The sequence below is a fragment of the Python bivittatus genome, unplaced genomic scaffold, assembly GCF_059951505.1.
Source record: "Python bivittatus isolate LINGU-HERP-01145 unplaced genomic scaffold, Pbiv_v1 ctg000980_np1212, whole genome shotgun sequence".
Classification (NCBI taxonomy): Eukaryota; Metazoa; Chordata; class Lepidosauria; order Squamata; family Pythonidae; genus Python; species Python bivittatus.
The window spans coordinates 15,129,707-15,152,258 of NW_028277125.1; the positions used below are offsets into that span (position 1 = coordinate 15,129,707).

General features: G+C 38.8%; 1 protein-coding gene across 3 annotated transcripts in view; it reads left to right on the forward strand.

Moving 5' to 3' along the window:
- Nucleotides 1-17,308, forward strand: part of PHC3 (polyhomeotic homolog 3) — a 46,137-nt gene extending 28,829 nt beyond the window's left edge. For 2 of the 3 annotated variants that reach the window (XM_007432654.4, XM_025169445.2), the window contains 9 exons: nucleotides 1,309-1,549; nucleotides 2,651-3,513; nucleotides 4,123-4,273; nucleotides 6,552-6,805; nucleotides 8,611-8,770; nucleotides 11,374-11,488; nucleotides 12,761-12,911; nucleotides 13,007-13,238; nucleotides 16,117-17,308. In XM_007432654.4, the coding sequence (XP_007432716.2) occupies nucleotides 1,309-1,549; nucleotides 2,651-3,513; nucleotides 4,123-4,273; nucleotides 6,552-6,805; nucleotides 8,611-8,770; nucleotides 11,374-11,488; nucleotides 12,761-12,911; nucleotides 13,007-13,238; nucleotides 16,117-16,271 (2,322 nt within the window). In that variant the 3' untranslated portion in view covers nucleotides 16,272-17,308. Of the gene's footprint in view, nucleotides 1-1,308; nucleotides 1,550-2,650; nucleotides 3,514-4,122; nucleotides 4,274-6,551; nucleotides 6,806-8,610; nucleotides 8,771-11,373; nucleotides 11,489-12,760; nucleotides 12,912-13,006; nucleotides 13,239-16,116 lie in introns of those variants that run through there. The other variant, XM_025169446.2, reaches the window with a different exon arrangement.
- Nucleotides 17,309-22,552: the final 5,244 nt, after the last annotated feature.

The window sequence follows — 22,552 nt, forward strand, 5'->3', positions numbered from 1 at the left end:
TTGACAAATGTAGAGAGAGGTGACTGGAGCCAATGGAATGACTAGACAGTGCCCAGGTTACCTCTACTGTACAGCTTGATCTATCAACACTGAGAAAGTTATGAGGAAAACAACTGTTCCCGCCCCCCCCCCCAAAAAAAACTCTTGTAAACATGTCACAGAGAACTACCAAGTGAGTTGTATGGAAACGTTTCCATTACAGAATGTTTTGACTTGGAAGTTGTCCAGTCTCTAAACAAGCTTATTCTGAGATTGCACCATTTATGGACCACTTGGAACTGCCTGATTGGAATAGTTCATGATGAAACTTTTTTACTCCCTTGCTACTATTAGCTCTTCCAGTAAACTAAGAAGCCTCAAACTACTTGGGAAAAAATGATAGAGAACTGTAAGACATGTTAATTTCATACTCCTCCCTTGTATATCAAGAAACACTTTTCTCTACAGATATATTTTTCTATATATTTAATATAATCATAAACATTTTGGAAATGCTTGGAAAGCATTTTGGTTCTGTATACCAATCCTTCTTTGCTTTTTCTCCTCCTTTTTGTCTTTCCTGCATTCACTGTCTCTCCAGAACTCCACAAAACACAAGTATAGATTTGCATTAAATGGCAGAAAATTGAGAAAATAAAGTGCTTTGTGTCAGCCTGTTGCCTTGGTTGCGGGTCTTCCTCCTGTTCCTCAAGGTTATTCCTACTTCCCATTATACTTTGTCTATTTGAAGACTGCTCCTCACTGAGAGTGCATGGCTTGTCAGTTTCATTTAGACTATACTCTTTCTCAATTAAGACAGTGCTTTTGTTTTGTACAACATCTGGCACATCGTTTACACTGTAATTATTAAATATTTATTATTGCGAAGCTTGATCCTGAATTGGTTTTCTGTCACATACTGCAGATACCAAAATATCGTCAAGATTAGAAAATATTTCTTTAATCCAAGGGTGTGTGTGTGTGTGTGTATTTAAATGATTTATAGAGCCTCCCATCTCACAGCAGCAACTCAGGGCAGCGTACAAAGATCAAAACCATCATAACAATATATAACCCATGACACCCCGGTTAAAACAATGACCCTCAAAACAAAAAGCCACATCACCAACACAGCTCACCTAACTTCCTGGCCTAAATGGCTGCAGGTTTTCAATGCTTTATGAAAGGTTAACAGGGTCAAAGCCATCCAGAGCTCCGGAGGGGATGCTGTTCCACAGAGCAGGCATAGCCACAGAGAAGGCATGTATACACACAAAAATATACATGTATGTTTACATATTTTAAAATATTTCTTTGCTTTTTTTTTAGGTCCAGAATTTGACTTTGCGCAGCCAGAAGCTGGGTGTATTGTCTAGTTCTCAAAATGGAACTCCAAAAAGCTGTAGTCAACCCCAGACGTTAGCTGTGTGTCCTAGCAAACCTGTAACCAGTGCCAAAGCCAGCCAGTCAGATCTTCTAGAAAGCAAAAGGAAAGGAGATAGCCCAAATGCTGAGCCTCGAAGTCCAGCTGTTACCCGTACATCAAGTATTCATCAGTTAATGGCACCAGGTAGGACAATCCAATCACGTTTTTAAAGGTTGCCCTTTTACAATTAAGATTTTTTTTATGCATTTGTCAATGTATATGCCACTTCAATCACCAAGTAAGAAAAATACTTGATTTCTAGTCAGTATTATGTCAGTCTTTTTGCACCCAGTGATGTGTGGGTGAAGCCACAAAATCTGAAGCTCTACGAAACTCTAGGATGCTCTTCATTGGTGGGAACTCATTTGACATGAAGTGCTTGGACTAAGGGAGCTGAAGTCTCTACTCTCTTTTCTCCCTCTCTCCTGTATCTCAGATGTTATTATTGGCATCTAGCTGTGATATTAGGAGCGCTGATGTGATATTTCCAAAGAAGGAATTCGACTTATTTAAATTATTAGATATGGGATGTCATTCTTTATAGTATTTCAATTTATTAAAGAAAGCTAAGAAAGAAGAGACAGGAATCCCCTGTGTATAAACATCTGAAAAGGACCAGTTGAACTAATTGGAAGAAGAAATTCCAATTACAGGGGCTTTAGTAGGCATCAAATGTTAGATTCAAAGCTCTACCTGAAAACTATCCTTGAATTATTTGCATTAAATTAAATTAAAAGGCATTAACAACTCAGTACATATATTTTCCTTGCACTGGATTGGATCCAGTAAATCATAGTTATTGTTTTATTTTATTGTTTAATACAATAAAGATGAAGTAGGATTTATTTACTTCTTGCTGTTGAAATTCAGAGCACGATGTCTGTTATAAGATGCAAGATTTTTTTTCTTGCTCTGCAATGTGTTTTTTCCTTAGAAATCCGGTTGCATAAAAATTGTTTGATAAAGCTGCTTATGTTAAAGGTATCAAAAATTATTTTTAGAAAACCAGTCAAATCAAAATGTTTTAGGGATTAATTTATATGAATTTCGTTTCATTCCACATGTTCACAGATGTGTTTCTCTTAAGGATTGAACAAATTCAAGTATCATATTAGATATAATGGGCGTTAAACAGCAAACACTACATAGACATATTGGTATTTATCTGAAAATAAGCATATTTTTATGAATTTCTGTGATCTTAAGGAAATATTAATTGTAAATTTTCCCATTTCTATTATGTAGCCTCATATTCTCCGATGCAACCTCATTCCCTGTTAAAACATCAGCAGCCCCCTCTTCACTCACCACCTTCAAAGATTTCTCACCATCAGTTAATCTTTCAGCAGCAGCAAGTTCAACCAATCACACTCCAGCTGCCTCCCAGCCAAGAAGCCACTCCATCCCAGCACTGCACATCCCTTCAGAGCCATTCTCTGACTCCAGATCCCACCAGTACCCCATCCCAGCACTGCACTCCTGTCCACGTCCATCCTCCTCCACTTTCTCCAACCCCAACCCCATCCTCACAGCAATCTGTGGTAGTATCCCCACCACCTCCTCCTTCACCCAGCCAGTCCCCAAGTATAATTATCCATCCCCAAACTCTTATTCAATCGCAGTCACATCCACTGACGTCGTCAGCACTCCAGTCAGAGCATAACTCAGTGCAGGCTGACGATAGTCCACCAGAATCAGTATCACAGTCCGCTGCTCTTCCTCCCCAGTTGTCACCTTCCCCAGTAGTACATGTTGGACCAACAGATCATCCTTCCATGCTGTCCCCCAGCCAACAGGTAACATCACCATCATCTCATCAACAGTATCCAGCTTTGCAGCCAGCACCAATTCCACTTGCAACCTCTCCACAACTGTCATCAACTCCAACCCATGCTCAACAGATGCCCCTTCCTCCTGTTCCATCTTTGCAAGTCCAGCCTGAACTTTTGTCCCAAGATCAGGTTTTGGTACAAAATACCTTAGTTTCTGAAGAGGAGCTTCCTGCTGCTGAAGCTTTGGTCCAGCTGCCACTTCAGACTCTTCCGCCTCCCCAAACAGTTGCAGTAAACCTCCAAGTGCAACAAGCAGTACCTATTGAAACCCCAGTGGTAAGCCTCTGGTGAATGACTTCCTTTCTAGTTCTAAAACTATGTGAAAGATGGACAAGTGAAAGCTATCTGAAATATTTATTAGCATTAGGTTCCTGCTGAGGAAGCAGAATTTTGAAGCAATGTAAGCACTGTTATAATTGGGCCTGTGCAGAGCTTTACCTAGGCAAAACACTTGGTTCAGGAGAAGCACACCCATCCCTTAGAGCATTAAAATGACTGTTCTTCAGAAGGTTCATCATGATTGTTTCAGCTATGCTAAGCCTTCTGAAGAGAACAGCTATTTTAATGTTTGAAGGAGAGGGGCTTTGCCTGCCCCAGTGTGCTTTGCAAAGCCCCCTTACCAATGCTTTGCAAAGCCCTAATAAAACTTAGTTTGCACTTACCTGTTTGAGAGGTAATTGATGATATAATAAATTATTTTGTCTATTTAAAGGTTCCACCTTTAAAAATGATGAAATCCATTTTTCTAAGAATTCATTTGAATAGTAAATTGACAGTATTGCATTTACTTTTAATAATTTTCCAAGTTGTTTCCTAGAAAGCTAACAAAATTCACAAAATACCCAGAAGATTTGCTTCTAAAGTGTGTTGATTTGTTCAATGCAGCTTTATCAAGAGGAAGATATATGCGAAGATGAGATGCCCGAGGACTCAGATGGTGTTCGTATGGCGAGGACTCCCACCCCACCAACGCTGTCACCACCAGCTATAACTTTAAGAAGCAGAGAAGAACTTACTTATGAGGAGCCTTTTCCAGGTGAAAAAGAACACACTGTTCTTGGTTCTGATTTCTTATTTCGTTGTATCACCTTTAAGGCTAAGGAGTGTGCAGTAAGATCAAGGGAACGACTTTGACACATAGTCCTGAATAACTGAGTTCTTTCTGGGCTTTAGCAAATTGCTGAAGGCATTTTGAAAGTCATGCTTGTTGCCTTGTAGACTGAAGCCATGTTGCGTAGCAAGAGTGCAGAACCCCATAGATTGGGTACCTTGTCTTAAAGGCATGAAGCTATCCAGGTGCAAAGCAGAAGGAAGAGGGGAAATGTCATCATCTGATCTGTCTTGACCTTGTATTGAACACCTCAGGGTTATGGCTTAAAATAAGCACGTGTCTGAAGCCTTCTCTTTTTTGCGCTTGTATTTTTGCAGCTCAAAAATACTGGAGGCAAAGGAGAGGGATAGTTGTATTATTGTAAACAAGCATATGGGGGCCACACAGCTGGCAAGGAATTCCAACATCTGGGCAATCAGGTGAGGAAAATAGTAAGAGGCAAGCTTGACAGGAAAGGCAGCATAAAGCCCTCAGTAACTGATAGTTGGATGACAGTGTTGCTGAACTGTAGGAGTTAGAGAAAATGTGGGACTCAATATATTGCCTAAGGCAGTATTTTTTTCCTTCCTGGTTAGAGGAAGTCATTAGGAATATTCTTCATCTTACTGAAACTCCAAAACTTTCTAGAGCTACAAAACCCTGACCATCTGCAAGCCAGATGTCTATAATCAACTTAGAATATATCATGGATATAATTCTTCCTCATTGCATGCTAAATTCCCACAGTGAACATTGCATTTCAACCCCCATTTTAGTCCACTGATTCATTTGGTTAGCTAAGTAATCTTCCATTATTGCATTTATTTGCACAGGGCAATTCCCTAGCGTTAAAATTGAAGCAGGATTCAGACAAATTAGAACAGCATCAAAGAAAGGTAGTAAGGCTAATCAGAGGACTAGAAATGAAGTCCTATGAAGAGAGGGTGAAGGGACTGGGAATGTTCAGCTTTGAGAAAAGAAGGCTGAGAGGGGATAGGATAGCTCTCTTCATATACCTGAAGAGATGTCACAGGAAAGAAGGTCAAGAACTGTTCTCTATTATTTTAGAATTCAAGACATGGAATAATTAAGTTAGAGGGGGAAAAAATAGCTAACAGCAGTGCAGGTTAACAGATGACACTTGAGCCCAAAACTGTTTCACTTAAGCTGTCTGTAAACCTCAGAAGAGCAGTAGATAAGAGTGCACAACCGGGAATTATTACTTGAGTTATTCCTTGTGCATTTTATTAAAAGCATCCACAAATGCTTTCAGAGGTAAAACATTGGGGTAACTCAGTAGTGGTGGGAAACTCTTGCGGCCACACGGGCTGTATGCAGGGCTTTGATGGTGGTCTGGGGATTACCCAGAATACATTCACAATGTTTGCATACAGGAAGCCTTGATGCAGCTAAGATTATTAGGGAGAAGGGGATAAAGCCATCCGGCTCCTCCATTGAGCTCTCCCTTCCTAGCTTGTCAATCTTGAAGCCACTGGTGATTTTCTGATTTGTCAAAGTCCTCTTCTGCAAAGCCCAACAACCATAGAGTCCTTTTAATCCAAAACCAGAGCCTTGGATACCCTAGAATCTGTACAGAGAATGATTTACATTCCTCAGGATTTGCAGGTCAAATAAGCCTTGGTGCTCTCTGAGCTTGGTTGTTTGCTTGTCGATATTTTGTTACCCAACTAGGTAACATCATCAGTGCTGGTCATAATCATGAGCACTGATGATGTAACCTAGTCGGGTAATGAAATGTCTGCAAGCAAACAACCAAGCTCAGAGAGCACCAAGGACTCCACAGTTCAACCCTGAGCTACATATATTCTCTTCCAAAGAAGCCTGATTTGATAGTTACTGGGTCTTGCAGAAGTAGAACCTTCTAGAAATCTAGCAGTGGCTGCAAATGGGTAAGTAAATTTGCTGGAACAGGTAAGTTAAAAGGAAGCAGGGGAGATATGGACAGCCTCATGAGGGCAGCAAAGTCCCAAGAGAACCATAGGTTGCCTGCTCAAGGATAAATTAAGGGGAGGCATCGCTATACACTCCCTGAAGCTTTGATGTGGCCCTCAGATCTTCTTCATTTTCCAAAATTATCTGTCAGTTGATAAAATAAATACTGGAAGAGACTTCTGCAGTGGCCAAGCTATGAATAAAAGTGATGCTTTCTATAATTATGAAGATATTTGAGTTATTTAAAAAACATACATTACTTTTTTTCCAGAACAAGAGGGACATCCTTCAATGGCTTCATCAGTCAGCGCATCTGTAATTAAATCACCATCAGACCCTTCACATGCCTCTATTCCACAGCCACCTCTTTTGCTTCCAGCAGTTGCAACAAGGACTAACAGCGCATCAATGTCCAATAGAAACCCTAGTATAGAAAACAAACTTCCACAGGCTATCGTTAAACCACAAATCCTGACTCATGTTATTGAGGGCTTTGTGATCCAAGAGGGTTTAGAACCATTTCCTGTAAGTGTAAAATGCATTGTTGCGCCTTGTATGTGTGATATTTTTCTTTTAAAAGGCAATGTATTATGGTTATTTGGGGCTTTTGCTTATCTAATCTTTATTATTCTGAATAATTTTACACATAATTGTCTTGTTAGTCATTGTTGTCTGGTCTTGATAAGTCAGTAGAGTTTAAGTTTGCTGCCCAGCAGTGTTCCAAACCTTAGTTGCTAGGGTCAGAATTATCTCTACTGGAAAGAATCAGACAGCTAACAAAACTGTGTGCCTTTTAATAAAATTTGTTAGTTGGAAAAGATGCTACCAAATTCCTTCTGAATTTTTGCCACCATAGATTCTTCCTACAATCTCTGCCTGAAAGGTTAGTGTTCCTACCCATCAAATTCTGTAATATAAGACTTAATACATGGATAGTTGGGCACCCCATAAAAGAAGAAAATATGTGAGGTTATAAAATACAAGTTTATAGAGAGGAGTCCTTATACTTTTGGCTCATGCTGAGTGTATTCACTCTTCCTCAAGAGGAGCCATAAAAGCAAAATGTCTAAACCCCCTTCCCCCAACATGAACAGCATTCTGATGGATTTCAACCCCTGTAATTCTTAGCAATGACTGTATTAGTTCCCCATAAGTCTCTGTAAACCAGAGCATGTTGATTCTGTGAAGAAAAATGCATACCTTGAAAATAAATGTCTTGGGTTGGTCCATCAATAATTTTGGATTGGAGATTTTAAAAACAAAATATGATCTGTGTCATACATAATGTCTGTTATTGTTTTTAAGTTACGTTTTCAAATATATTTTAAAACCGATTTGCCTGTAGTTATTTTTGTTTGGAGACTTTTTAATACTTATGCCAGGGGTAGGGGTTCAAGAGAGACGGGATCCATAGCCAAGGAATGTTCAAGTGTGGCTGTCGTGTTGACTTCTTAGTCCTTTCCATTGTCCTTTACAAGTGAAAATCAGTTCCTCCCCCCAGGTGTAGGTTGTTACTCAAAGAAGATAAGCCACCAGGGCAGATGTGTGGTGACATTTTCCATTGGGAAGGCAGCACGGGTGCTTCTGTCATTTTGCTGAAGATGGCTTTCAAATACAACTAAGGCTCAGTTCTTTTCTGTTTCATAAAGACACTTATTTGCACTCCTTTATGTATTATTAAATTTATACCTCAGCTTTCTGCTTATGTACTGTAAGCATTCAGTTCAGCTTACAGAATTATATATAAGAGCTGCGTATCCAAAGGCAAACGGAAAATACCTGTATACATACATGTCTGTGTGTATAAGTATGTGTGTTATACACATACAGCGCTTCATCCAAAAGTTTGTTACTATTACTTTCTTAACCAAATAGTTATCTTTCTCGGTCCGTTTTCCTGTGCATGTCAGGGCTGGCAAGAGACAGCAGAAAATAACCCACTTCCTAAGAAAGGAGTGGAACAGTAGCTCAGAATGTGTTGAGGAAATAACATTTTTGTTTTTCTGTGGTATGTCATTTCAAAGCCACAAATGGAAGTTTCAATAAGCAAAGATTAATTCAAATTAAAAATCTATTTTTCCTCTTCATATCTCCATCTCTCATTTCATTTTTTCTTCCACATGTTGGTTCACCCATAGCCTCTGGACACCAAACAGCTACACTAATGCCTGTCTTTGAAATTGATGGAAGCATCTAATCTGGGGCTCTGTATGTTCTTGTAGCAGTAAACAGACTATAAGACTAGCAAAGCCTTGAAATCTTCAAAGACACCTGCTTGATAAACCATATTTTTTTCATTGCTTAATGATTTCATCATTCTCTCTTAATAGGTAAGTTGTTCATCTCTTCTGGTTGAGCAGCCTGCAAAAAAGAGACTCTTGTTGGAGGGGCAAGTTGTGAATGTTATGTGTGTTGAACCAGAGCTTCAGAACAATGCAAAACATGCAGACAACTCCTCGGACACTGAACTGGAGGACATAATTACTGAAGGTTTTTGTATTTCTTTTAATCCATACGAATAGTTATTTCTCTATTTTCCCAGGAGCTTTATATGTCATCCTGACTTGCTTTCCCACCTAGAAGATTGTCCTTTGAGATACCAAATTCTTAAGAGTTTGTTATAAATCAAAACCATCTGTTAAGTGTAGATGCTGAAACTGCAAGGGAACATTCCTAAACCTGTCTTTAGGTTTTTTGTTAGATGAACTTAAGGTTCTTGGAAGAAGACGTATATCCCCATCTACATCAGAAGCATTGTTGTAACTACATGGAGGTAGAACTTGCATTGGCTGCATGAATGGATCACTTGAATCCATCTTAAATTCCTGCTGGTGGTAGTCTTGTGATCAGATGCTTCAGCTCATCAAAGGTTTATTGAATATTAAAAGAATGTGTTTAAATACAGTGGCTGCCAACTTGCACTGCACAGAATAAGGGGGAAAAACCCAAGTGTTTGTAGATTAAAATTAACATTATCATGAACGTACCAGAGGCCAGTAGCATATTCATTTTGGACCTCTCTAAATTGGGTATCTTTCAGGGCCTGATTCAGTGAGTTAAATACTTTTGAACTACCTTTCCTTTTAAAGTTGCATGTGGGATACAGTATGGTTAAATTTGGCTCTACCGTGTTGTTAATACATATTGCAGGCTTTTTTCTCATTCTGTAAAAGTCAGAGATCTGACTGACATATGGCTGAGGAGTGTAAGTGATGGAAATTGATAGTAGAATACTGTTTTGGGGTTTTTTAAAAAAATTATATGAACTTACTAGGAAAATATGTTTCTTTCATTAGTCCTAGATTTATTAATTTGGAGTACAAGCCATGTCGCTATCAATTTTATTTTTAATTTTGATGAGACTTACTCCTGGGAAATGTATATAGGATTGTAGTTTTGAATGCTGAAATTTGAAACATGGGTATGTAGGAACTCTGTTTTATTTGCTAAAGTATGTATGCTTTTACATGGTCAAAGGATGCACATTTTCAAGCTAAAATGCAGGGAACAAAATAATGTGCCCGTTTCTTTATCCTAGACACTAGAGAGTGTAAAATAGAAGTAATACATAACTTCAGTGGTAAAGCATATGGGTGGTCTTCGGATTAAATGCTCTTATTTTCAGTTTAAAATAATTTGGTTACAAAGAAGTCACAGGTAGTCCTTGCTTAACGATGGTAATTGTCATTGGTTGCCATCATTAAATGAGAACTGCGCAGGTTGTTGAGGAGGATATTACTTGACCACTACTTCCAACTTCCTGCCGGCTCCCCCATTGACTTTGCTTTTGGGAAGCCGGAAGGGAAGGTCACAAATTGTGATCATGTTACCATGGGGCGCTGCAACAGAACTTCGAGGACCAGTTGTCAGTACCACTTGTTCAGTGGCATGGTAAGTTCAAACAGTCGCTGAACAAGTGTCATTAACCAAGTACCACCTGTATTTCTGATGGTGAGCCACTGACATTTTAAGAAGATGGTACTGGGCTGGCTGGGTACATACTGTATTTATCGGTGTATAACACGCACAGGCGTATAATATGCACCTTAATTTTAAGAAGGAAGTTTGAGTAAAAAAACTTAAATTTAAAATAAATGACTTGGAAGCAAAATGAAGGGAGCTCTGAACTTATTCCCTCCCTTCCTGCTTACCTGTCTGCAGCAGGCAGGCAGGTAAGATCTCTGGTGGACCAGTAGGGGTTAAAAATCCCTGGTGGTCTGAGTGGATTGGGGGGTACAATAATTTATTATTAGGGTATACCTCCTCTGTTTGCAGTCTTTAGTAATATCACCTGCGCAGTCCGGCACTCAGTGTGTCAGAGCAAGGCACTGGCACTTTGCTCTGACTCATTACTACTGCAAAGAGAGGAGGGAAGCTCGCGGTACTTTAGTGACCTCACCCGCGTGGTCCGGTGTGTAGTAATGAGCCAGAGCAAAGCACAGCACTTTGCTCTGACACACTGAGTGCCAGATCACACAGGTGATGTTATTAAAGACTGCAAACAGAGGAGGCATGGTTGAAGTGCCATCAATCGAAGGAGGAGGTGGGAAGCGTGCAGTTGCAGCCCCAGTTACAGCCCTGGCTCAAATGAAGGCTCCACTCTCCCAGCCCTGCCGCTTGAGGTGAGAAGCTGCAGGGGCTTATACATCAGCGTATAACACACAGCTAGGATTTCAGCCCCAAATTTTAGGGGAAAAGGTGCGTGTTATATGCTGATAAATACAGTAGTTTGATTGAACAAAAACATCTTTTTACATTTCCACTTCATGTGCACAAGTGTGCCAAGGTTCCTGGGATGAAGCAGTCCACAGTGGATAGATTTTTTACTTTTAATCTTTATCTGGCAGAACTAATGCTGTGTTCTTTATTTACTTTTAATTTTTTTCTTTATTAACAAAAATCTTGTTCTTAAATCTGTGAAGGTACTATCATGAGGAAAAGCCTTCCTCTTCACCAACAGCTTTTCAGTCCCAGCTGCCAAATACCAGTTCATTTTGGCATATAATTAATTCCCCAAGACATGAGATCTTCAAATATTTTTGTTGTAATGGAATGGTTCAAACTAACTGCTTTTATTCTGCTGTTTCCTTTAGAAGGACTAGATGAGATGGAAACAGATCTCCTTAAGTGTGAGTTCTGTGGGAAAATGGGGTATGCAAACAAGTTCCTGAGATCGAAACGATTCTGCACCATGTCCTGTGCAAAGAGGTATTCTGCATTAGTTATCATATTAGAGACTGTCAAAAACCCTGAATATAGTACAGGATTTGGAATCAAATTTTTATGTACTAAACAGTCAGATGGGTCCCAAACATAGAAGCTCGCTGTTGATGATCTTGAGTCAAGACTGTGCTGGTTCCATTCATAAGGATATTGTATTAAAGGGTTGGCTATAATTTTTTAAAAAAACAAGCTTGGGGGATCAGAAATATTATTTATGTATTGGAACAGACTACTACCCGTGCTTGAATCAAAGGAGTACAGACTCCAAGAAAAAGTTGTACATTATATAAAATAGCTCACTAATCTCTCTCTCTTTCTCTCTGTCTTTCTCTCTCTCAAGTTTCTGCCCCCAAAGTTTCACTAAAGTGAATTTGCAGAGTTTTACCCATGCAAGTGGATTCTCTTCTCAATTTCTTTCCCTTCAGATTTTTAAGCTGTTTGGTTAGTTGTATTTAATCAAAAGCTTTTAACACAATGAACAACATCATTGCAGGACAGAGAATAATATTTTGAAAATAGAGATCAATATCAATACATTGGAAAAATGATTCTTTGTCAATCAAAAGCAATGAGAACAAAAAAGTAAACAGGTTGTTTAAGGGATATTAGGAGGGAAAATCAACTAAACCTCATTTTAAACTGTGGTAATATTAACAGGTTGGTGCATTTTTAAACTTAATAATTGAAAAGAAGTGTCATAAGAGTATACAAACAACCCAAAGCAATAAATCTCCACCTAGTACAAAGTGTCAGACAAAGAATGGGGAAACCCAGCATCTAGTCTGTCTTCAGCCAAGTCTTTGAGCCAATCAACTCTCTCTCATCCCAACCTATCTCATGGGTGGGTATTGTAGGAATAAAATAAAGGCCACTGAATTAGCCACAGTGAACCTTTGGGGGAAAGGCAAGCTATAAATATAAAATATATACAGGCACGGGACTTAATATAAAAGTTTCAAATCAATTCCTTAATTTTTTTTGTTTGTAAATATATTATGTGATTGACTACATCAGTTAAAGCCATAACAGGTAATAAGTAAATTACTTTCAAAGTATGCATAGTTGTATGTATTTCATCCAGAGTATTGAAACAAGTATGATTCATTTGAACTTTGAGTTGTCACTGAATCTTAACATCTTTTTATAATGGAACTAAAGGCACTATCCCATCAGTTCTAACCAAATTTTTATAGTTTGCTTTCTGGAAGTATTGGTCTATGTAATAATAATTGCATGCCTTTAATCATTTACATTTAGGTACAATGTGAGTTGCGGTAAGAAATTTGGATTATATGCATCAGACAAGAGCAGTCGTTGGAGCCGTAGTCCAGATAGTCAAAGCCTCGGGCGACGAGGGCGGCGGCCAAGTGGCACTGATGGAGCTCCAAGAGAACACTTCCTTAGACAGGTCTGTAGAATGCTAACTGAACTCCATGGTGTCCTTTTGTAAGAGTCATAAAGGAAAATGGTTATACTGTGGTTTGTCTGTACTGCATTTTCCAGCTACCAATTACTTATCCATCTGCAGAAGAAGACTTGGCCTCTCAGGAAGACAACGTGCCAGTTGCCATGACCACTCGCCTGCGAAGGCAAAGTGAGAGAGAAAGGGAGCGTGAGCTTAGGGAACTGAGAATTCGGAAAACAGCAGACAACATGGATTTGTTGCCAGCCATGCAATCTGTTCCATCAGTATGGACTGTTGAAGATGTCTGGGCCTTCATCCATTCTTTGCCTGGTATGCAGCTGGAATCTGTATGAATTCGCTAAGAATGTTAGAGAACAGGCTTGCTGGGAGGGGAATATACCAGGTCCATACTTCGTTGCAAAAACACTGGGAAAATGTTGATTGTTCAACCTATTTCATGTTATATATCTAGAATTTCATGATATATTTCATGTTATATATCTAGAATTTACTTTCAGAATACTTTGAGATGATTTGCTTGTTTTTTCCTATTTTAAGGATTAGAACCTAGCCCTTCAGCAAATTCCCATGGTAGTTTATAAAAAAATTATGCCCCCCCCAAGTCAAATCAAACATTACATCACAGTTTAAAAGAGCACTGTATCATCAGTCAGTTGAATAAAATAAAAAATAAAGTTATTTGCAGAGGTACAGCAATCATATTTGAATCCCTGGGGAAATGAAAAAAGTTTTATCTGGTACCAAAATGACATTAACATAGGTACAGAAGTGCTTCCCTGGCCTGAATATTTCACTGTCAGAATGCTACCTTCAACAGAGAAAGGCATTACCTACCTCTCATAAAACTAATGGAAATAAAAGATTCCCCAGCATGACTTTATTACATAAATCTCCAACCTCCCTCCGGTATCTGCCTTTGAAAAAGGATTGAATATAGCCAATTTCTTTGTAACATAATTGCTCTGCCATTCCAAGATTAACTATCTCCCTGCTGGCAACAGTAATATCTCTGCAAAAATAACAGCGTGCCTATCCTACAATGTAGCTGCTGTTGAATTCCACAAAGAGTTAATTAAGGGCTTCAGTTAAAACTTAGCGGCCTTCTCTCATAGCTAGCAGAACCTTTATCTTCTATCTTGGGTTTTTGTGACTCTGTATTTCTGTATCTCTTCTCCATCTGGATATATGTACTGGGTAGGCAGATCCCACACTACATAATTTTCCCAGTTCCTCTTCAGTAGTCTGGAGTCACCTTGAACATTTTGTCAGCAGCCAGAGACTCCCTAATTCCAACTTTCCTTGATAGCCATCTTCTGTTTTTCTTTCCTTCTCCACCTTCCCTACAACTAACTTCCTGACAGCTTCTTAGTTCTCAATTATCCTTCCTCCATGAGAGTTTATCTGTGTGTGAAAACTCTTTTTTCTGATTCTTTTCTTAGATTCTAGCTGTCATCCATAAAAACAATTTGTATGTGTGACAGGTGACATAACAGGATGGCAGACCATCTTTACCTTCTCCATTCTATCCCAATTCATCTACCCATAAGGCATTCAAAAACACTGGGATGTATCCCCACACCATTTTATTTTATAAGAATGCCTCTGTGGTCCATATGAAGCCGCACGGGGTCATAAGTTAATATAGGCTATTTTTGAGGTTGGTGCTTTTCTTTGCAGTGCATGAGGTTCTGTTTTTTTAAATGAAAAATAAAATTAGGTAGACCTGGGGAGCTCAATAGTCAGCCGGAAATATGTGATGAACAGTACCTTGCTGCTCCTAGGTGCCTATTTGGGCCATTTTTAAAAACTATAAATTTAGTTGTAACTTTTTTTTTCTTTTGCATCTACATACCTTAGCATTTCCATTGTTGTACTGAGTGTTATCTAATAGCGTATCACTGGGAGATAAAATGTCATAATATAAACAAACGTGTGTCAATGTTTCCCTCTCTGTCTCTACCTAAGATTCCATTTTAAACATCCCAGATATCTCCTGTTCATATTGGATGTTGCAAAATGGTACTGCTCCAGTGTCTCTCAGGATCTTAACCACAGATCCAGGATCTCTCCCACCTTAAGAAGCCCCAGGTGACACAATTATGCAGGGATGTTCCCTGAACACCTGAATAACCACACTAAAAGCGCTGTTACTCCAAAGCAGAGGACAGCCCAGTCATACTGTTTGAGTAAGAGAATATGGCCTAAATATCATTCCTGTCCTCTGCAGGATCTGTTCAGCAGATTAAGCAGATCTCCAAGAGAGCTTTAGACCTATCATTTTTGTGACAGGAACAGGAAAAAAGAGTTTCTTATTCTTTTCATTCTATTGTAACTCTAGCCTTATTCAACAATTTGAATACATATTCAGCCAATACCTGAAGTAAAGCTTGAAAAGTAGCCAGCTCCTTGATTTCATGTGCACTGGATAACCCTGCCCTGTAGTGTCCAAGCATCACAGCAGGTTTGTTGGGTTTCTGATTACGCAGAAGCCCTCAAATGTGCAATTGTACATACAGGAGTTTCGTCCTCCAGACATTCAGATTTCCTACCCAGATGTTAGAGGAAAAAGGATAGTTCACACCCATAACATGGTGTTTAGAGCAGCTCAGCCTCCTTCTCATGCATTGGATAAATATGTTGATAGAAACTGTGAACAGAATTCCTGTGCTACCTAAAATAGAATATCAGCATTGCAGGGCTGATAAAAATGCAACATAATGCATTTTACAACTGGTGCATCTTTCTCCCCACACATCATCACTATATCTAAAGCAACACTTTGATGATTCTCGAACAGCCTTCTCCAGTCCTGGCATCCCACAGATGTGTTGCAACTGCAACTTGCTGGGCATTCTGGGAATTGCAGTCCTAACAAATCTGGGGAGCATCAAAATAGGTGTTAGTTCTACACTGGTAGAAACTGAAGTTGTTGTTCAGTCGTTAAGTCATGTCCGATTCTTTGTGACCCCAAGAAATTGAAGTAGAGTTCATTAAAGGACAGAAATCCCAGAGAATTAAATGCAATCTGTTCTATAAACAGAAATACAAACCTAAATTTAAATTCAGACTAGATTCTGCTAAATATGATCCTTTTATCTACTGAAAATTTACAGAGCCAAGCTTGAAAATCCCTAATTTCAAGACAGCCATTATTTCCTTTTTTGGTAATGTTTGTTATTTGTTGCAGGTTGTCAAGATATTGCTGATGAATTTCGAGCCCAAGAGATTGACGGGCAGGCTCTTCTCTTATTAAAAGAGGATCATCTCATGAGTGCAATGAATATTAAGCTAGGACCTGCACTAAAAATCTGTGCGCGGATCAACTCTTTGAAGGAATTGTAGTGGAAAACCAAGGCTTAAATCACAGTTTTAAATAGACTTGTAAAGTAATAAGCCAACATCTCAGTGTTTGATGCAATTATTACTGCTTTGCTTTGCTAAGCTTTTTTTTCCCACATAAAAACTATTGGAGGAGCATTTTTAATATGATCTTCCAAACTTTCCAGCTATTCAGGAGACATAAGCTGTGCTGGTTTAAAATTATTTAGTCAAAACCAGAGGGAGGTAGAGTCGGTGAGAAGCTCAATGAAGTGTATGTAATATGTTGTGGGTGATGCTTATTCCAAAAAGGCAATTATTTACCATACAAGAATTAAGCTTTTTTTGAATATATAACCTTGATTACAGTTTTACATTGTGTTTCTATACACTTTTTTCCTTTATAGAAAGCTTTTACAAATATGGATTAACAGAAGAGTCCACAGAGTCTGTGGAAGCATTGACTATGGTAAAATGCTATGCATTTAATTGTGCTCATTGGGTTTCAGTTAATCTTGAGCATACGGTTTGAAGAGAAACTGTCGTTCACCTTCTCTTCTTTCTTAATCCTACAACTCACCCACCATTATACCATTTCCTTTAAGTGTGGAAGCTTTTCTGTAAAAATATGAGATATTCTGGGAATTCTGCAAACCTTCCACTGTTAGAAATTTTGATCTTACGGATCACTTGTGTCCTCCTTGCCAGTTTGAGCAGAACCCCCACCAGTGTCTAGATTTTTTTTTTCTTAAATCAGGCAACAGGGAGGCATGAATGAGTGGAGCTCCACAGTGAGTATGATGCACATGCTAGTAAAGCTACATGGCACATTTTCTAGATAACAAAAGCACATACATTATCCCTTTGTATGGTGCTATGTACTGAAGAGGGCATTATGTTACAGTTTTTCTTTTCCCTTGCTGCTGGTTAATGTAGACCAAAGGAGTTAACGCACACCTGAACACGCCCTAGAGTAGAGGCACACTTTTATCCATATGCTAGTGTGCTGCTCTGTGCTTTGTTTCTACCTGCCTCTTGTGTCTCCTCCCTCCCTCCCTCCCTCCTTCCTTCTGCAAATCCTTTGCTGAACGCTGTTAGGGATGTTATTGGAAGAAGCATAGTTTGAAATTACACTGCTTTCAGCTCTAACATTTTCTCACAGCCCAGTGTTATCTGCAGAAGCTGCTCATCTCAATGGTGAGGATCCTAAATCAATGGCACCAAAGTATTATTAGTAAGTGGTCAGATATTTGTCCTCTGTATCTGCTTAATATTTTGCACTGTAAACCAAAAGATCTTGTTGCCATGATATGGGTCAATCAAACAGGGCCCAGTTCATCAATAATTTTTCTTGTGTGAGATACACTGATACAGGTGACTTTCATCTGGTAGACCTGACAGAAAAGAAATTCCTTGTAGCAGCCTTCTTCCAACTCAGAGCTCACCAGGGAACTACAGTTCTCTTCAGCCCTAGCTAGGACAGCAGATTAGGGGAAACCTTCATGTAATTGAATGTAAATCTTCCATAAGGTCCTATATTCATTTCAGACATAGGTAGATTTTAGTAACAATATAATTAGTATAGATTTGTTTTTTGGAAAGGACTTACAGAAGGCTACTGTAGTTAACTCCTTGGTACTACCAAAGATACTCAATTATTGTCATTCCACTGAAGGAATCTGTCAGAATGGAGAAAGGGTGATTTTCACTTATTTCCTCTCTGCCTATCTGCACAGCGGTCCCAAAATTGCTCTGCAAAGCTGGGAGACCCTTCAAAATCAGTTTGGATGGGGAGCAAATAACCACTCCACTCACCCACCTTTCACTGACTGATGGAAAGTCAATCTTTGGAAATTACTTGGGTATCATCCTGTATATAAACAATAAATATAATAGTATTACAGTTATAAATCTCTCTCTTTGCTTTAAGTGGAGACCAGAGTACCAAAAATATATATATATTTATAACTCGTTCTGGTAAAATGTTTTTGTTTTATTATCTCTTTATTTGTTGATTAAAGATTATTTAGAGCTAGCAAAAGCACTTAAGACTTGCACAGTGTTTTACTGATTTAATATCTGGAATTTTGGAGTGCTTTCAGAAGGATTTCTAGCTATTGGAGGTTATTAGAAGCTCAAAGCAATCCATTTCCGTATAAGTTAAGAAAGTCACCTGCTGTTGTTGAAACGTGTGCATGGGAAAAAAAATCAAAGATTAGAAAGTATTGCATAATTCTCCAATTCTTCACTTTTACTGTGATTAGATTATTCTTCTTATAGCAAGGTTACATGGTTATATAGCAAAAGCTGCCAATTTTTTTTTAGCCAAGCAAAGATTGTGAGCGGCTAATTGGAAATAAAGACAGCTCGTGAAGGGGACTTACGCCAAAGCAGAATAACAAACGTGGCATGTCTGTTGAAATTCCAAACAGAAATAGGTCAAGCCACTTCAGTCCCATTCACTTCAAAGAATTTAAGGGTGCAGTCCTCTAAACTCTTAGTTATGAGTACATATGTGCTGGTTTGTAAATTATTTTATCAAAAAATTACAGTTTTGCTGCGTTGTATATCAAGCTGATTTTGTTTTGTGAATGACTATATTTTGAATGTTTATCTCTTAAATATCTGGATGTAGCAGCATTTTTTTTCATATTCAGCAGTTACTAGCAGAGCACAATTTCATATTCATAGTAGTATGATAAGCATTATATATTTTATACCAAACACACCCTTGACTTTCATTAGCTGCACAATGTATAACCTTACAGTAATTTTCTAAAGAGGATTATGGTATTACTCTTATATATGGTAGTATTGCTCCTCTGAATATGCAAAATATGAAGAGAAGCACAAAGGATTCTGTCCTTGAGAGAAAACGGATTTTGTTCTAGCTTAATCCCCAATAAACCAGTTTGACATGGGCAATCTATGCGATTGCAAGCAACTGCTGAAAGAACCAAATCAAGAGCCACTTTGGTCTAGTGGTGAAGGCTCCAGGCCAGAAAGCAGGAAATGGTGTCCTGGTCCCGCCTGAGGCACGAAAGCCAGCTGGGTGGCTTTGGGCCAGGCACTCTCTCTCTCAGCCCAACTCACCTCACAAGGTGGTTGTTGTGGGGAAAATAGGAGGAGGAAGGAGTATTAGGTATGTTCACGGCCTTGAGTTATTTATACAAATAATAAAGGTGGGATTAAAAAAAAGTACTAAAAAATGCTATTCCCTGTATTCAGATGATAGGCTAGGATAGGATAGTTTGATACGCCTGCTTCCTTCCTCTTGCATTGAGGAGGTGGTAATGTTTTGGTAAGAAAAATTGTCAGGCTACTAAGAAACCTGTTTGTAAGCAACTCCTTCCCTCCCTTGCCATCCATTGGGGGGTTGGTCGGGTGGAGGACTAATCTCACCGGCTCAAAAATAACCAGCCCCACTTTCCACAGGATGCAGAGTTTAGTACTGGGTTAGTAAAAGGGCTGAGCTTGTTGCCCTCTGAATAGGCAGTCCCCTGCTTAGAAGAGAGTTATCTTGGAGAAAGTTGTTGGACTACATTTAATTAAGATGAGTTCCTGTTTGCTTTTAGCATTTTCCACTGCAGTTTCCTTAGGTGCAGTTAGAGGCTGCACAGAAATAATTATGCAAGTTTTACTCACAGTGACTTGTCTGAACACAGCTGAGCAGGGAAGGCTCTTATTTGAGGGTTATTAATTTTCTTTAGATTTTTTTTCCGTTCATTTGTACTATCTCAAGGTTATTTCTTGCTTTATACTTTGTGCTTACATCTGTTTACTAAAGTGAAAAAGCTGAAATGAGAACTAGCCAGGATGTATTGAAACCTTTAGTGTTATTCGCTGTTATGCTGTGGTATGATTAATGATGTTCTTATCAACAGCATGACAACCAGCTTTCTAATCCATTGGTACAGGACTGACTTGTTGCATAGGAGCCATTTATCCGCAGTGTAAATAACTTAGCTACTGAAGCTCATGGCATGAAGATGGTCTTAGCATGCAGAGTTTCCTTTAATAAAATTTGGAGGGGCTTATAGTGGCTTATTTTCACTTTGTAGTCCTATAGTCACTTCAGTTAAATGCCTTTTGTAATACACCCCTCCCTTCTTTGTGTTACACATTTTCGGTCCTCATTTGCTTGCTTTAAATGATAGAAAGGAGTTGTGACATGGGGAAATGAAGTACCAAAACTTGTAGGGACTTTCATTGGTCTTGTGGGCAGTCTAGGATTGGACTTTTCTACTGGGTTTGCCTCACTAATGCTTTATATCTACTGTGTAATTTTAGCAAACTTTAGCACAAGGATAGGCCTTTTGCTCACATGACATTCACTGCTGTAGGGTGCAATCCCGTTGAACATCTCTTTCAAAAGCATTTCCCTGGAAGGCATTGGTTACACTCCAGATAATTCTCTTCTATGTATGCCAAATGATACATTAGAAATATCACAGGCAATCAGATGTAGAACTGCCCCTTCCCAGTTCATACTATGTGCAATTTAATGGCTTGTGCTGGTGTTTGACCTTTTTGACCCACATGGGTTAAAAGCTCTTGAGTATAAACAGTTATAAAGATTCAGCACAGAGACTATATGTAGTGCACAATATTATGATCTTCAGGAAAGGCATTGTGAGACCTAATTTGCCAGCTTTTTAACTGCTGCTTATGTTGAAGACAAAATCAACATAACATTAATCACCATTAGGCAAAGTAAATGCTTGAGGAACATCCAAATAATGGTATTTAAATATTTAATTGGGTCACATAGTTGCACGGGCCTTAGTGGAACCCAATTGCTCTTGCTCTGGATGGTTTGTCAAACAAAAAGTAAGAGATTAATCGCATGAGGGAACATTTTGTCTGTATGAGGGATTTTTTTCCGTTCTCTTTCTAGCAGTGTCCACAATCCTATTTCCTTAAATTCATTTGGTAATGCATCGGCAGTCTCCCCATAAAAAGCAAAACAAGTGATAATTCAGGTATTTCTTATGGTGGCAAATTGGGGCTGCTGCTATAGGTGTCTCCAGAACAACTCTTAGGATACAAGGGGCTTCATCCAAGTTGTTGCATCAAAAGAAACTTTGCTGTAACAACAACAAAACTTTCAAATGCACACAAGACACCTAATTTGTTGCCAGTTTTTCTAATTTTACTTTAGTTCCTAGGATCCCCTGAAAAGCTGTTTCTAATAGTTAGGGACCATTTAGAAAATAATGAGATAGGATGGCAAGGGATGGGAGAAAATTGGGGAAGATGAGTTCCTTGACTCACACAGCATCTGTCTACTAAGGCTATCCATTGTTGGATGCATCTCACAGACTTGAACACAGCACAGCTAGAAAGCTTACTTGCTTTGGAGAAAGAGTCATATGAAACTGCTTTTACTGTGGAGTCCTTGGCTGTTTTACCTCTGAGCTTGGCTGTTTTCTTGCAAATGTTTCATTACCCGGTTAGGTAACATCTTCAGTGCTAGAAAGGAATGGGGTTTGTTCTCTGTTTATACACAGAGTGGCGTGCCAGTTGGTGGGGGTGGGAGTGTGGGTTTTGTTTTTTCCTCTGCTAGTTCCTTGATTAGGGTATTGTTTACTGTTGATTGTATGTCTGGTGATTATCTTGGTGTTAATCTCTGCTTATCTGAGTGATGATTGCTGGTGAGGAGATGTTCTGGTCTTTTGTTTTCCTTTCTATTGTCTCTCTTGAATAGTGTGTCGATGTTGTTTATCTCTATGTGCCTGTTGATGGCTGCCTTGTCTGAATGCCAAGCTTCCAGGAATTCCCTCGCATTAATTAATTGAAGTCCATCCATCTTCAAGTTGCCACCTTTGAAAAACACTGATATAAGAGTTCTGTGAATTGTCCCTATCTTGTAATACAATCTACTCAAGAGAAGATTTTCTGTGGTTTCAGCTAGTGGTTTAAAACATTAGCTATTTCAGAAATGATGGTAAAAGCACTTAGTTTGAAATGCAAAGGGAGGAGGTAGAGAAGAGCATGTGAACATAATGCTTCTTCTCATCTTAATAAACAATGGTTTATTGAGTCAGATTCATTGCATCCCAATTTCCTTATAGAGGTCTAAGCTGTTTTCCAGCTTAATAAAAGACTCTAGTGAACCTCTTAACTGGGCATCAGTATCTGGAATCTGGATGGTTAAAGAAAGAAAAAAATCAATTATTATTTATATTAAAAGATGTTTTATCTACATAACATTTGATAAATTTCATGGTTTTAGAGTTCCTTTGTAGTATAATTTTTTCATAGGGATTCACTTGATAAATATTTAAACCACTTTGAAGAGTGTC